Genomic DNA, 16,881 nt, shown 5'->3' with positions numbered 1-16,881 from the left:
GAACTAGAACAGGATTCACTAGAAATTATTTGCAGAATTTTCTTGGAATACTCCCCAGAAATTCTTTGGAACTGTTCTCAGAGTTCAATATCTTTGAGGATCTTCTCGGATTTTTTTTAGAACTCTTTTGAAATTCTTCTCAGAAGTCTACTGGAATTATTTAGAACTCTTTATGATTTTTTCTCAGAACACATTGAAACTGAATGCACTAGAATTTTTCCTCGGAAATCGCTTGGAATTTTGCTTAAAATCCCTTTGGAGTTTCACTCAAAATTTGATTTTCTCGGTATTCTTTTCGAAATTATCTTGGAACTAGCTGCAGGATGCGCAAGAAATTGTCCGCAGAATTTTCTTTGAATTCTCTCCAGAAATATGTTGGAACTGTCCTAGGAATTCTATATCATTGAGGTTCTTCTCGGAATATTTTAGAACTTTTTTTTCTCAGAACACCTAGAAACTGATTTCCCCTAAATTTTCAGAAGAATTTCCTCTATATTCTCCAGAAATTCTTCCAAAAATGAGCTTGAAATTATCCTCGGAATTTCCTTGAAATTTTCCCCAACATCACTTTGGAATTTCATTCAAAATTTGATTCTCTCGGTATTCTTTTCGAAATTATCTTGGAACTATCTGCAGGATTCACTAGAAATTATTCGCAGAATTTTCATGGAATCATCCCCAGAAATCATTTCTTTTGGAACTTGTCTTCAAAATTCTTCTCGGAAGTCAAGTTTAAGTTGTCCGTCCATTCACCAAAACGTTGTAGTTTTTTTTTCTACCAGAAATGTTCAATAAAGCTTGCCTCTCTATTCACCAGAACTGTGCAATGTTTACATCAGGAATTTTCAATTCAGCTATCGCCTCCATGCAGCAGATTGTTGCAAATCCTGCACCAGAAGTTTTCAATACAACTTGCCCCAGAAAATTTCAATTGACCAGAACGATGCAAATTTTCCACCGGTAATGTTCAATAACAATTGTTCTCCAATCTTCTGATTGGTGCGCAGATATCCTGTTTTTTCCATTTTCCACCAGACATTTTCAATATAGCTTGTTTCTCCTATCTTCAGAATGTTGCAGGTTTTCCACCAAATAAAGTTTCCCCCTATTTTCAGATTTTTAAGCTTAAATTTTCAGTAAAGCAGCTTCCCTCCAATCATCAGAATAGTGCAAATTTTACACCAGAAATTATTATTAAAGTTTGTTCCTCTATTGAGCAAAAGGATGCAAATTTGAGACCAAACATTTTTCCGAAAAGCTTGCCCATCCGTTCAACAGAACGGTGCAGATTTTCCTCCAGTAGTTTTCAATATAGTTTTATTTAAATAAAGCTTGTGCCTTCATTTTCCACCAGAAATTTTCTGTTCATTTCATTTATCAGAGCGAAACAAATTTTGCACCAGAAATTTTCAATAAAGCATGTTCTTCCATTCACCAGAACGGTGCACCAAAAATTGTCAGTGAAGTTTGTTTCACCATGCGCCTTTGTGGTGCAATTTTCAGGCTTTGCCGCTTCATGCACCAGAATGGTGCAAATTTTCCACCATAAATTTTCAATGAAGCTTGCATTCATCAGAACGATGCAAATTATGCACATGAATAAACCTTGCTTCTATAAGTGTTGCGAACATTCCACCAGAAATTTTCAGTTAAATGTGCACCTCCAAATTTTTTGCATGATTCAATTTTTCCACCAGAATTATTCATTGGTGATATTTTACACCAGAATTATTCAATAAAAAGTTGTTTCTACAATTTACCACCACAAAGGTGAATTTTTTCAACTTTACCCTCTTCTTATAACCCTCCATGAACCACTTTGAAAAAACAAATTACAACAGATTTTATTTTGTATGCACCACTGTGGTGCAATTTTTTTTACCAAAAAATCTCATTAAAGTTTGTCCATTCATGCACCTTTGTGCTGCAATTTTCAGACACCATCTCAAAGGAATTGACACAATAAAAGGTTTTCAGTGCCCCTATAGTATGAAATGAATTTATTTACCTTCAAATCAAGTTATCAAGAAATCAATTTTATATCATAATTTGGAAATGTGGAAATACACATCTTATATATAAAAGCAGGGGCAATTGCCCCCCCCCCACCTTGCCCCACCCTGTGCACGCCGGTGAGGTTTACATTAAAGAGTGTCTGAAAAAGCGGTTTTTACCCTTCATTCGGCAACACAAGACCAACGTTATGTTTCGGCCGGATCTAGCCAGCTGCCACTACTCTAAGGAGGTACTAGAATGGTATGCTGCAAACAATGTTAATTTCGTCGCCAAAGAGATTAATCCTCCGAATCGCCCTGAGTTCAGACCGATCGAAAAATATTGGGCAATTTTCAAGCGAAAACTTCGAGTATGCGGTAAAGAAGTGACAAATGCATAACAAATGCGTTTAAAGTGGAATAAGTTCGCCGGTACAGTGTCACCAGCGACTGTGCAGATCATGATGGCATCGGTCACAAGTAAAGTGCGACAGTTCTTTCGAAACGGTGAAATGTAAAAAGTTGTTATAAATCGTTAGAAATATGAATAAATACCCTTTTGTTTGACGTTTTGATCAACCGTGTATGTTGTTTAATTCTTGAGTTATGATCACTTGAATGCGTCCAAATTTACTTTGAATCGGGCTTAAAACAGTATTCGCTTGTGTGAACCCGTAAAAGTTAAAAGCGTCCAAAAGATCACAGCAAGCAACCGGCATATGCGAACGCCAGTGGATCAATTAATGGTGTGCCACTGTCTGTAAAGCGCCACTGCAAACCAATTGGATTGTAGTCGCGAAATACGAAAGCGGGAGAGCAGAGACTTAATTGAGAAGAAATCGAGCCTAACATGCTCACGGATGATCGAGCAGTCGTTTTTGCTTTGTGGAAGTTCTACGACCATCCACAGCTGTTCCAGTTGACTGGAAATGGGTGACGTACTTACGGAGCTGGCTATTCTCGTTGATACTGCAATCAGGACTCCGCCACCACGCGATTTTTGACTGTTTAGGGGAGACCGGTCAGTTCTAAAGACGGAATAGAGTGACCCAAAAAGTTGCGATGACTAAATTCGGTCGTCCAGCCACGTTTCCGTCAGCACGATCAAATCATATTCGGCCTCCGCAACAGCAAGGAAAAACGAGTTGATTTTAGTCCTCAGCCCACGCACGTTTTGGAAGTAGATCCGGAGACCATTCGAGGAGCAATCACGGGAGTTGGAAATCGAAAGGACATCAGGTACCGAAAGCTCGGGATCGCAAACATACTCGCCTGAGGTTGCAGGCCGGAAGCCCCCGTTACCATCACCGACCCCAGGACCGGGACGATGAAGATGGCGGATGACTGCAGCAAGCGCGACTGGTTCGGGTGGTTCGGGTGGTTCGGAAGCTTCCTCAGTGCCTGTTTCAGGGTGTCCCGGATCCGAGGAAGAGCAGGTGGTGGCATAAACCTGCTGGAAGATGGCAGGACGGATGCATAGACATTAGACTGATGCAAAATTTGAAATGTTCGCTCCACAGTACTCAAACGGTTCCAAATCGGGTCCTGATTAGCCTCCCAGAATTTAAACTCATTTGGTAAGAAACTGACTTGACACAAACCATTTGAAGTTTATGTGGAAATTACTTTGCGAAACCCATACTTTTTGTTCACTGTCTTCTAACCTTTTCCATATTGCACTGTTAACAAGTTCTATCGCTATTTTTATGGGAAATTTTCTCAGCTACAACTTTGCAGAAGATCGTCAAACTAAATATTTATTAATTGATTAAGAGATTGATAATCTTATGGCATGATTAAGCAGCAGTATTATGGGCAACACTGTATTCTGCAGTGCGACATAGTAACCATGATTTTTGTGACCTATTCAACGCCCCAGAAACACCAATGCTGCCTGCTGAACAGTTGATTGAGCATAATCATAAGACATCAGTTACTGGAATCATTAATAACTTATGTTCCTTACATTTAATTGAAAAGTGGTCTTGAACAAAGTTGTAGCTGATTAAATTTCCATCAAGCGCAGCTATCATTTTATTAAGCAGAGTGAACTGGTGAATTTTGAGATAGATATGAACCAAAAAATTGGTTTTCCTATAGTAATTTCTATAAATTTCAAATGATTTGTGCCAACTCAGTTTCTTACTATGTAAATAAGTTCAAATTTTGGGAGGCTAATCAGGATCCAATTTGGAACCGTTTGAGCACTGTGGAGCGAAAATTTCAAATTTTGCATCAGTCTAATAGACATGATGTGGCTAGTGCGGAGGCCGCAGAACCGGAAACACAGCTAGAAGTAGAAGCGGTATCAGGCAAAGGAGATGCTGTATCGTCAATATATTTGCCAGTCATAGATGGTTGGAAGACCCCCGACCTACATCTACACTCAGGGCCGAGACGAATATGCTGAGCGCTGGCTGGAATAGGTGCGACTGAGGCAGAGATATCGGGGGCTTCCACAGTGCTATCCACGATGCGTCTCGGTGGTGATGCAGTATAGGTAGCAACATTATTTTTGGAGATCGTGGAAACATCGTGAATAGCGGGTTTGAAGACCCCATCTCCAATCCCACACACAGGGACAGGACGATGGTAAGTGAAAAATCATGGTTGATCGTTGTAGCGCTGAAACCGGTGAACGAGTCAGGAATTGATCTGGTCATAAGAAGATCGGATTTGCCTGCTGTGTACGATCGGAAAACCACGTCTCCAAGCTCACACACAGGGCCGGGACGACTGATGAACGACGGCTGCAGAGGCAGGACTGTCGTGAGAGGATCGGTGGCTTCCAAGATGCTGAAATCCCAGAGTAGATGAATGTTGTATAGACTGCCCATTTATTCAGGTTACGTTATCGTTGCTGGAAGCGTAAAGTGGCTCAGAGGATGGAGGTTTAGGTATTATATGTTACGATATTTGCCTATGGGTACAGGCTGGACGACCTCGTCGCCATTACCGATAGCAGGGCCAGGACGACTTCGGTTGATTGGATCTTTTAACGGCTCGACTGCTTCGGGTGGGTCAGAGGCTTCCAAAGCGCTGTGTTGTTGCGTCCCAGGTCCACTCATCAGTACGTCAGTCCTCGAAAGAGAAGTATCCTGACACTGCTGTCAATGTTCCGGACCAATTCGAGTGATTTTGGTGACTTTCTTCGACCGGGAATCACGGAATTGAATACCCTCTGGCCACGTATCGCAGGAAATGGCAACATTCCGCCGACTTTGAAAGAAACGTAGTTCAACGTGGATGTATCTATTCCTCTGGGTACCAATTTTGAAACCCGTGGTTTCTCGTAGGTCTCCAGACCCAGACACTCAGAGACGAGAGATGAAATTCCGTCATTCGTAGTACTGGGATGGAATACACCCACACCAGATCTTCATTCAAGTCAACGGTTCTGATAGAGCCGATTGGAGCCTTTTTCCCACAAAGTATGAGGAATTAGTTTTTAAAGATTAATTAAATTGTTTGTTAATACTTAGACATATTTTATGATATTTTCAGCATATCACAGTTGTCTTACCCCTTGCGCTTAATGTATGTTCAGGTATTTTGGCATAAAAACGGTTAAGATCAAATTAATAGCTTTTAACTATTTAATCTTTTTTAGTTGTGTTCGTGTTTGATATTTATGGATTAATCTTCATCGGAAATTGGAGATTTTATAAATAGTAGGATTCAGGGAATTTTTTGATTTTTAAATTAATTAATGTCCGCAGAAGTAGTAGGAGAAAGGCTCTAAATTATTTATATGTTACGTAAACTTTGTATCAGATGCCAACAATGTTTTGTCTGTTCATGCTTGTAGTAGATAGAGTCAGTGTGGAATAAAGAATGAGTAGAATCGAGTGAGCGTGAAGCGTGATAAACCGTATGAAAACGGAATCTTATTGGTTCAGGAATTCTTCTTCTTCTTCTTCTTCTCATTTCGAGCGTATTGCATATCGCATATTAGCTTATTGCGTGCTCTCAACTTAGTGTTCTAGATGCATTTCCACAGTTATTAATTGAGAGCTTTCGATGCCTACAATCATACTCTATGCCCAGGGAAGCCGAGACAATTTCCAACACCAAAAATTCCCTGTCCAGACCGGGAATCGAACCCAGCCACCTCCAGCATGGTCTTGCTTTGTACCTGTGCATTTATCGGCTGAGCTAAGGAAGGTTAGCAGGTATAAGTTAGAGGTACTCAACCTCGTTGACCGCATTCTTGTAACGAATTTTGGAGGAGACGGAAGCAGAAGGAACAGCAGCAGCAGCATTGGAACCAGCCGCAGCCGTGGGAGAGCTGCACCATTAATTCGTGTAGCCATGGCCGAGGCTGGAAACCTCGGTCCGATCACGATTATGCTCTGACTTTGTTTTGGGCATGAGTATGAGCCCACGGTTGTAACTCTGTTATTGCCAGATCAGCTGTAATTACACAGCTACACACGATGCTTGGGACTAGCAATCATCCTCAACGTGTAAAAACTAATGATCTCAAACTAGACAATACCAGTGTCAGTCGTGCCTGAACGCAGCTCAAGAAAGGAATGGGTAGGAATGTGTTGACGTGACACTCGCTTTGATGGAAGCCGAGGAGTCCTCTGCACTTCCACGAGAAATCACTAGGATGTTGGGTTTGCAGCAGGGTTCGTTTTGGTAAACGATAAACTGAATTGATGTCCTAGAGATCATATAACGCGAAGGAGCTTGGGATTGAACCTACGGTAGTCTGCTCAGTAATCGAAATCTTTTGCCACTAGGCAAACGAGCTCCTTTTTAATCATCGAGTTGCTGTTATTACCCTGTAGTCATATTAACAAATAAAACGATTAACGAATCTTGAAAGTGAATGGGCTTGATATTAGACTCATGATGTTCTGCTCAGTAAGCAAAAACGATCGCTCTAAGGCCACCAAGCCCCTCATATCACATCATACCGTTACTCGACTTGTTGTAACCATTCAAACCCGGCACCAACTATGACGAGAAATTTCGCAAAACACACGGTAAACAAGCGGTTTGACCATGAATAATATGAAAGGACCTGAGATTGCGTTTTTCTGCAACCGACGGTCTTTCAAATCCTACAACTAAAAGCTACAAAAAAGCACTTAGGTCTTCATTAAGTTCCACTTTCACGCGGGGTTCAATGTTTCGATTTACTCTAAACGAATTTGTCAGGCTGTAATAACAAGCTATAACCAACGTGACGATTGTTTAAGCCCTGGTTAAATAAACTATGCATATGAAATAAACGTTCTAGAAAACAGACAATAATGTATCCCAAACGGGATCAAGCATGCGCCCCATTTTTCTAAACATTCTGAAGCGTTCCGCCCAAGATCTATCAGTTACAATTTTCTACAATAGTAGCCTGGGATACATCGTAATGCATTTTCCCCCACAAGACTCAACTATGTTCTTGAATTTGGTTGCACATATTACCGACAGTATCCGCTTTTCTTATGTACTAACTAAAAACTAAAACCAGATCACGCACGATCGAGCTTATCCCGCCAGGAAACAAACGGATTGTTTTTAGCTGGGGAAAGCTCTCAAAATACAATCACTATAACAGCATCTTAAACAATTTATGGAAAATTACGAAAAGAAAAAAAAAGCCAAAAATGTACACAACCACATAAAAACACATAAACAGAGAACATGGCACTCTTCTTAAAGGGTGATACGGTCAAAATTTGGTCAAGGGAAAACGCGTGTAAATCGGTGAAATCGTTTATTTAAAAAATCAAATTAAATTTCTTTTTCAAGTTCAATTAGTATAAAATTCAGGAAAAATATTCAGTTAGGCTTCCGCTTTTCCAAATCCGAATTGCCGGGCCTTACGCTTGGCCCCTGCCATCAGATTTTGTACAGCCACCTTGTCCACCTTCTTCGCCGCAGAAAGCCAGTTTGCCTTGAACTGCTGCTCGCCCTTAGCAGTTTTTTTGGTCTTCTTTAGGTTCCGCTTGACAATAGCCCAGTATTTCTCAATTGGGCGGAGCTCTGGCGTGTTGGGAGGGTTCTTGTCCTTGGGAACCACCTGCACGTTGTTGGCGGCGTACCACTCCATGGCCTTTTTACCGTAATGGCAAGATGCCAAATCCGGCCAAAACAGTACGGAACAACCGTGTTTCTTCAGGAAAGGCAGCAGACGTTTATTCAAACACTCTTTCACGTAAATTTCTTGGTTGACAGTCCCGGAAGCTATGAAAATGCTGCTTTTCAAGCCACAGGTACAGATGGCTTGCCAAACCAGATATTTCTTTGCGAACTTTGACAGTTTCATGTGCTTGAAAACATCTGCTACCTTTCCCCTTCCTTTTGCCGTATAAAACTCCTGTCCCGGAAGCTGCTTGTAGTCGGCTTTGACGTAGGTTTCGTCGTCCATTACCACGCAGTCAAACTTCGTCAGCATCGTCGTGTACAGCCTCCGGGATCGCGCTTTGGCCGTCGTATTTTGTTTATCATCGCGATTTGGAGTCACTCTCACTACCTTCTTGTAAGTCGATAGTCCGGCTCGTTTTTTGGCTCGATGCACGGTTGTAGACGATACACCCAGCTTATTTGCGGCATCTCGGAGAGAGAGGTTAGGGTTTCGCTTGAAACTACCGGCAACTCTCTTTGTCGTCTCAGCGGCTTCCGGTTTTCGATTTCCCCCCGATCCAGACTTCCTGGCTGTCGACAAACGTTCCCCAAACACTTTAATTACATTTGTAACGGTTGATTTGGCAACTTTTAGCGATTTTGCCAACTTTGCGTGCGAGTAGCTCGGATTTTCGCGATGCGCGAGCAAAATTTTGATACGCTGCTCTTCTTGCTTGGACGGCATTTTGACAACTGAAGAGTGAATTCCAAAATCAAAATAGGAGCAACATTCTACACACACACACCTTCAAAATGAGGGGTGTTCAGGTTTTTTAAATGCAAAATTGAAAGAAATACGTCAAGTTGATATTGACCAAATTTTGACCGTATCACCCTTTATGCAAAACCCACCATCATAAAACATCTTTCGAAGTCTTTGAATCACAACACATTATAAATAGCGAAATTACCTGCAAGCATCACATTTCTGATTCAACTTTTCTTTTTCATCCCGGACGCGTACATAGTATTTTATAAAATACGATTAGGATAATTAAGATACGATTAGTCCATTTGATGCGCAACTTGCCGCCGAGTTCATTAAGAAATATCAGCAACAACCACTTTTACTAGAGAGGGTCGAATATAAGAGAGGAGCGGATTCAAAACAAACTGCCTTTGTCACTGTCAATTCAATCAAGATAGGCACTGCTCGATTGGCTCTGGCTTTGACAGTTCGTTTGGCTCAAAACCAGCGAATCCACTCCTCTCGTATACTAGACTCTCTCTAACTTTTACCTTACATTATAGTAGATAATCGCTGAAGCTTTTCCAAAAATAGTAGTTCTCCCAAGAAACTTTCATTTAAATTTTAAATATATTTAAATTAACTTTACAATTCAACAGGCATTGTGACTACTTCTCCGAGTCTTGACACTTTTAACAAGACATAAAAAAGCAAGTACTAAAATGTGTTCCTTTGATTACTGAACAATCCTGTTCCCCTAGTTTGAAGTTGTCAGGACTAGTGTTCGGAGGTAGATCTTTTACCAGTAACGCACCACGAAAATGTGATCCTCAAGCGTTACTGGTTCATGCTCTGGACTTAGTTTTATCACAGATAAACAGACGTAACTCTTTCTCCTCAATCGACGTACACGCATTTAACGTTCAATTTAAATATTATTAGTTTCACGAATCCCCCACAGCGTTTCTATACGTTCTATCCTAGCTAGACATGGCTAGCAAACTTTTTTCCGCGATTTTCTCGCGAGATGCCGTTGTGAGTTCGGTGATGATATTTTTAAGAAAAAAATATTTAAAAAGATATGTCTGTTTGTCTGTGATTTTATTAAAATGTGAACTTGTAAAATTTGTTTTTTAACTGAAATAAAGGCGTTTAAAATAAAACCTAATTAATACACTGTCAGTCACCTCACCCCTCCTAATCCCTTGCATAATTTGTGCATGACCCCCAACATCATTTGTCATATTTCCAATGCATAAATCAAATTATCACCTTTTTCTTAATAGTTGATCTAATTAACCGTTTACATCTCTCCCCATTTCAGGTGCAAACGTCGAAGCCGAAAGTGAAAAAAGTGACGTTCCTGTTGGATGATTTACTGCTGGGCAGTGAAGACGACGAAGAAGAGGAACCCGAGGAGGGTGAAAAGAGCGGTGGGGAGGAATTTGAGGAAAGCGAACGATGTGTGACAACAGAACAAGACGACGACGACGACGATGACGGTGTTGAATGGGATGTAAGTGATACGATTCGACGTCGGGGGGTGGGCAGGCGAGTCCAAGCGGCGAGGAAAGTGGGTGGTAATGAAATATCAACAGAGACTATGCAAACAGATGACATTGTTTCCATCGGAGATCACGTTGACGGAGTGCGAAATGTGACAAAAGGAAATGGGAAGGTCCAGTGCGCATGTCTGCCGTTACATGGCCGTGGTGCTCACTACTGCCAGCATCATCATCATCTCATCCGGCTGGAAGGAGATGCCTCCTGCTCAGCAGCTCCAACCGTCATCGGGACTGCCTTACCGACAAACAGCACCAGCACAAGCACACTGGTGGTGGAGTTGATGAATTCCGATACACCTGCACCGTGGGGAGGGAGGAAAATCGACGAAATTCCAGAGGAAAGTGCATGCAAGCAGAACGCATGTGCAGAAACTGGCAACATTGGTCCTGGTGGTGGAGACTGGCCGTCGTTGTCAGTTGGGGCACATACGGCCAGCAAATCGATCGATGCCAGCAGAGACGGCGACAACGGCGAGGACGAGGGCAACATTGTTGACGTTCAGGATGAGCACGTTCGGCACCAGCAGCAGGATAGTAAGAAAAGTGGCAGCACTGTCGGGTCAGGTGTTCGGGTGGGCCGAAACGTGCCCGAAGCGTGGTTCGCCGAGCCTCCGAGAATCGATGAAAGGGACTCGAGCCAGCATAGTCTGCAGCAGCAGCAGCAGCCAGTCGTCAAACAAGTAGAAAATGTTGTAACATCAGTACCTAGTGGTATTGAACAGCTGGAATTTGGATTCGAAAATCAGAGAAATTCAAACCAATTGTGTGAAAAATCGATCCAAGTTCCATCGCCATCGCATCGGGCGTCGGTTGGTGTGGAAAATAGAGCCCATCGAGGCGAAAAGGAGGTCCATTTCAGTGAACGGGAAAATTGCTACCACAAAGGTTCGGACAGTGAGAGTGAAAATTATTATGGCACTGGTTCTCCACCTCCGCCTCCGCTGGCACCACCCACTGGGATTCCTCCGTCGTATGGCCTAAACGTGGAAGTTACCCTCAATGCTCATATCAGTGTACATGGATTAAGTGATTTTAACTTTTTCTCAAGTTCGGGTGACAGGCCTGGCGAGGAGTCTTCTTCCGCGGAGGAAAAAATCCTTAAGGATAGTGCTACCAATACCATCAGCAATAGCAGGAACAACAACAGTAACGTTACCCCATCCAGTGCTGACAGTGGAATTATTATTATCGACGATGACGTAGACGATTGTGGCTGTGAAATTGCTACTGCGGAAACGCAAATCTGTGAGCCTCTACTGGTTATCGAGGATAATTGCGAGAAGAAGAATCCCGTTGGCCAGTGTCGAGACCAGGATACTCAGACTTTCATTGGGAATTTTCTGTCTCCGAAGAAGTCGACCAGTGAAATCAGTGTGCAAGTGTGTGAAAATGGCGATTTTGACCTACGGAATCCCGAAAGCCTCGATTCCAGTGTGAGTGAATCGGAAATCGACGAAAGAAAGGATTTACGTTTCCTGACCAAAAATACCGATCAATATCTGAGGCCTCCGATTAGTTTTCTCAGTGAAAAGCACGAGTGTTTCGAGGCCAGCAATCGATTGAAACGTCTGGAGGAACGTTTCCGCGGATTTGCCTATACGAAAAAGCTATTACGTGAATCATTAACCTCATCCACTGGGGGGGCACCGCAGAATCTATCATCATCCCTCAGTTCGCTCTCGACTCTGCTGGCAGATTATACCAACACAAACGCAGCTTCCGCATCATCATCAGTGCCAGCATCATCGACCCCGTCATTGACAGCAGCTGCCAGAGCGGAGCAAGAGCAAGAAGACCAATCCCATGCAGCCAGAAGATTTGTGCCATCACGAAAAACATCATCCTTAAGCTCGCTTCAAAAGGATGCTTTCCCGAACCAAACCCAACTAGGCCACACTGGTGTTTTGACACGTACGGTTCCAGTTCTTCCACCACTATCCTCATCGCTACTTTCCCTCTCGGCATCATCTCTACTTTCTCTTTCCTGTATCGATCTCGAACGCAAACAACGACAGCAACAGTTGCAAGATTCTTTTCCCACCTACCAACCGTCAAACCCATCTAGCTGTCAACAGTCTAAACCTCAATCTCCCGAACAGTCTCTATCCAAAGCATCGTCTCTACCGTCCCTTCTCCCACAATACCTATTCCCATCGCCACCGTCCAGACCACCACCTCGTCGTCCCCGGCTGCCTGCAGACGAACCTATAGATCAAGACCAACAGCCACCCACAAAGACCCTAAAAGACCCACCCTTGGATGTAGACTACCGGCCTTCGGTCGCGACTCCGGAGTCTAGCATCGAATCCGAAGAGATCTGTACAATCTTCCCTGGTGGGAAACCCCGAATTGAAGACCCGCTGGAAGTGGTTGAAACCGTTTACAAAGATTCCGAAGAAGAAGACGACGACCTGGTTGTCATCCCGCGTAGTGAAAGTGAAGAATTCCTCAATCTAGAGAAGCTCTTGGCGGCGGACCCGCATACCAACTGTGAGTTCGATACGCGCCACCTCAGCCAGTACGAGCCAACCGTCTATCAGATCAGATACTGCTACGATGAGCTCGAGGAGGAGCTAGAGTCCGAATCGGGAAGTGTCGGTGGATTGCTGATCGGTGGCGAAAGTGACCGGGCCCGGGTTAGTGTGAGTGACGAAGACGGGTGCGAGTGTGTGATCGAAGCGATACCGATCTACCGTACGCTGCCGATCAATATGCGCGAAACGACCGGGACCCTGCGGGGGCTGCTGAAGAAACCGAACCGGCCGCCACCGGTCCGGAAGAATCGGGTCGTGTTCGACGAGACGCGGAACGAGTTCTTCGAGGCGGATTACATCATCCTGATCCGGGAGGACTGCCCGTACGACGAGGAGGACGAAGAACCGTGCACCTGCGGGGAACACGAGCTCGTTAGAATATGTTGTGACGAAGGCTGCAACTGCGGATACACGGACGACGGACGGACGCCACCGGTGAGTGAGGGATTTTTTATTTTTTTTTTTACATTAACTTTATAAGGGAGGTGGGCTTCTCTTTTTTGTCGAGCGTGATATTCAGAATTGGGTTGGAATATCAGTGCGTAGGCGGTTTGTTTGTACATGTGGCTTGTTGCAGTGGGCTGCAATGGGGGATGGTTTTCATGATTAATTTTAATGGGAGGATTTCCTAGGATAGATATATTTGAAATTAAACTCGTTTGCATTTTTTTTTGTTAATTCAGACAGTTTTCTACGAATTTTCGATATAATTAATTTTTGTATGGTAGGGGAAATGGATGTAATGTCGGCCTAAATGCCCCTAATTTGGACCCATACATAAATTCAGCAATCGACTAAATTTTCAATGGCGACCAAACATATCCATTAGTACCGTCCCAAAGACGCGTTCATCTCGACTGCTTTTGCTTCCGACACTTGCAAAACAAGCTATCAAATTACAGTACCAAACTAAAATGTCATATGACAGGCTCTGTCATACGACACTGTCGCCGAAGACTGTCACGAATGTATGCATTTTAGTTTTTCTCGTAATAAGAGCCGCTAATGTTGTGCTTGTGCTTATTCTGACAATTGCAAGCAACGAATACCATTTCTGAATTAGAACCGGGGGCGACCCGGCGTAGTGCTTAACATCCATAGCTCTCACGCCAAAGTCACGAGTTCAAATCCCACCCCCGGACAAATCACGAATGAACTGTAATAATAAAAAAAAGGAATTAGAACGAAATTACACATGTCACATTATTGTAATTTAAACATTTTCATTTTGCTCGACTGTTGTTTTGCCATTTGTGATGTGTAAGAGAGACGACGGTAGAGCATGAGAGAATGAATAAAAACAGGCTTTCGCTCACGACAACGAAGCGTGTGTAGTAAAAGGGCTTGCCATAAAGTTAATAATTCGATCCCACTGTAATCATAAAGCTTTCTCATTAAATAGAACGCCTTTTTATGCTAACATTGACGCTTCACTCAATGTTGTTTTATCATTCCTTACGTTTAAGTTTTGAGTTAGAGTTCATGCAGCAATATCGTAAAACACGTCGCAAATCATTAATATACATAAATAAAAGAGGCCCTAATACTCTTCCCTGGGGCACTCCAAGCTTATTCCCTACGGGACTGGAAATAGAATCATTAAGAACAGTCCTTTGAGTTCGGTCACATTAACAGCCTTCAACATGCAGTACTTGTAACTTAAAAGCGCTTGATTGATCGTAACAATAAGGGCCTGTAAATTGTTTCAAAAGCGCGTTTTAGTTCCAAAAAACAGCAACAATCGTAACTTTACGCTCCAATTTATCTTTCCACTTCGCTTATACCAAATTCAACGCGGTTTCACAAGAATGACCTTCCCGATATCACGATTGTTCTGGTATTAACAAACTAATAATATTTAAATGCTCCCACAGCTGGCCTTTCACAACAAATTCTAAAATTTTCTTTGATGTGTCCAACATATTGATGAGACAAAACTCTTCGGCTTTAGTTGTTCCAGCAACTTTTTGAATATGAACCATTAAGGATTCCTTCCAAATTTGTGGCACATGTCCAGTTTGCAATGGTTCATTAATAATGAGTATATCTACCGTTTGTTTTAAATTTTAAAATTAAGCTAAATGCTTCAATTGATTCGAATTATAGTTATCACGCCAATTAATGTTAAAATCACCAGCCAATATATTTAATTTCCTATAATCAAGGAATGTCTCGAGCCAGTTCTCTAAAAGTTCAACAAAACGCTGGTCACTGGAATTGGGAGAATGATACAAAACACCAAAATTACCCATCTTCATGCTACGTACAACTGTAATGCCCAAGAACCAGTTGCCATCAATAACTTCTTTGGTACAAAGGTTAAATTGAACTGATTATTTGACATAAATAGCAACACCGCCAGTGTGTCTAGAATGTGATAAACAAGCAAGTAACAATATATCCCGGAATTCTATACAGATCAAAAGCTTTTGTTTCTTCAATATGAGTTTCAGCTAATAAAACTAATAGTGGACGTTTTTCCTCAACAATCTGACGTAATGCTACATAGTTTGTTGACAACCCCGCAATATTCATATATAAAATCTCAAATTGATTCACATTCCTGGAAATTGGCTGCTATTTATTAAAACGCAAGGAAACGCAAGCTGCTTTACTTCTGATCAAAAAGCCGTTTATTGAGCAAACATTCAGAACTAAAAGCTGCATGTTTGACGTACAAGTTCATTTTTCGTTCTTTATTCATTTTCAAACAATTAATACATTTCAATACAGTTGACGTACTCTCCGACGTTATGTGTTGTTGGCTGCACCTAGAGCATCTCTCGCAATTTTCGCAATCCATGCTCTTGTGTCCAAATTCTTCACATTTGAAACATCTCAATACATTTATCACGAGAACTATCGATCACCGATTTAACTCTACATTTACTTTTTTCGCACATAGCAAACTTTTATACGTATCGACATTGACTTCAATTACAACACTAAACTTGTTATAAGGGAAGCGTGGATTTTCACACATGTTAACTACTTTTACATCGTTTATAGCAATGTCTACATTTTGACTTTTTAAGTAGTCAATGAAGACATCGGAGGAATACTGATCGCTCATGCCCACTATTTTCAATTTTGGCACCGAAGTGGGAAAAACAGCACTATATTTTTCACCCAGATTGCTTTCAAAACCATTTTTCACATCATTTAGATTAGCTCCTGTTGCACACTCAACAATGATAGAGCCATCTATACCATTCCTAAAATTATTGACTTTGTGTGTTTTTTGATCTAACTGTGTTTTCAAAAACTTACGAGTATCTTCGCAAGCTTATTTGGACTCTTTTGGTTTAATCACAATGACCGTATGAGTCTTACGATTACTCTGTTTGGTACTGTTACTGTTACTAATATTTCTACTTTTACTTGAACGACTACGTCTTTTTACAACATCCGCAAATCTCGCGTTTTCTTGAAAAAACATCATCATCATTATCACTATTACGAATTACTAATTTACGTTTTTTGCGTTTGGTATTTTGGTCCGATTCCGACTGAATTGTCACGAATACACTGCGCTGGTCATTCGTTACAGCTAATTGTTTTTCCGCAGTAATTTGAAAAAATGCAACATATTGTCCAATTTCTCACAAATGAATTATTCAATACCATTTACATTTCGGCTAATGTCTGCCATCCCGCTCTTTAACGCGATGTCCATCTGAGCAGCAATGTGGTCTCGCATGCCAGTGATCGAGTCCGAGAGTTGAAATACATTCTTCATCTTTTCCTCTATCCTTTTAACGCGTGAGATCAGATCATTCTGCTCGTCACAACTCTGATCTAATAGACAATTATCACACTTGAACAGAACATTTGCATTGTCCGTGATAAGCTTTGCCTGAGTTCTCGTAAGTGTAGTGCATTTGCAATGAAAGACACGAGCACACTTACCCACACAGAGAACCGGTAAATCACTCACAACAACCGTCACATCGCAACAACTGCAC

At 42.0% G+C, this 16,881-nt stretch overlaps 1 protein-coding gene across 1 annotated transcript in view; it reads left to right on the top strand.

The window, feature by feature from the left end:
* Positions 1–16,881, top strand: part of LOC135711951 (uncharacterized) — a 137,007-nt gene that overhangs the window by 75,184 nt on the left and 44,942 nt on the right. Inside the window, exon 3 of the mRNA XM_065234925.1 lies at positions 10,142–13,351. Coding sequence (XP_065090997.1) covers positions 10,142–13,351 — 3,210 coding nt within the window. The remainder of the gene's footprint in view (positions 1–10,141; positions 13,352–16,881) is intronic.

This window comes from Ochlerotatus camptorhynchus, unplaced genomic scaffold (assembly GCF_037179485.1).
Source record: "Ochlerotatus camptorhynchus isolate MF236.1 unplaced genomic scaffold, CSIRO-AGI_Acam_v1.1 ptg000446l, whole genome shotgun sequence".
Lineage (NCBI taxonomy): Eukaryota > Metazoa > Arthropoda > Insecta > Diptera > Culicidae > Ochlerotatus > Ochlerotatus camptorhynchus.
This window is presented reverse-complemented; position numbering and strand designations above follow the sequence as displayed.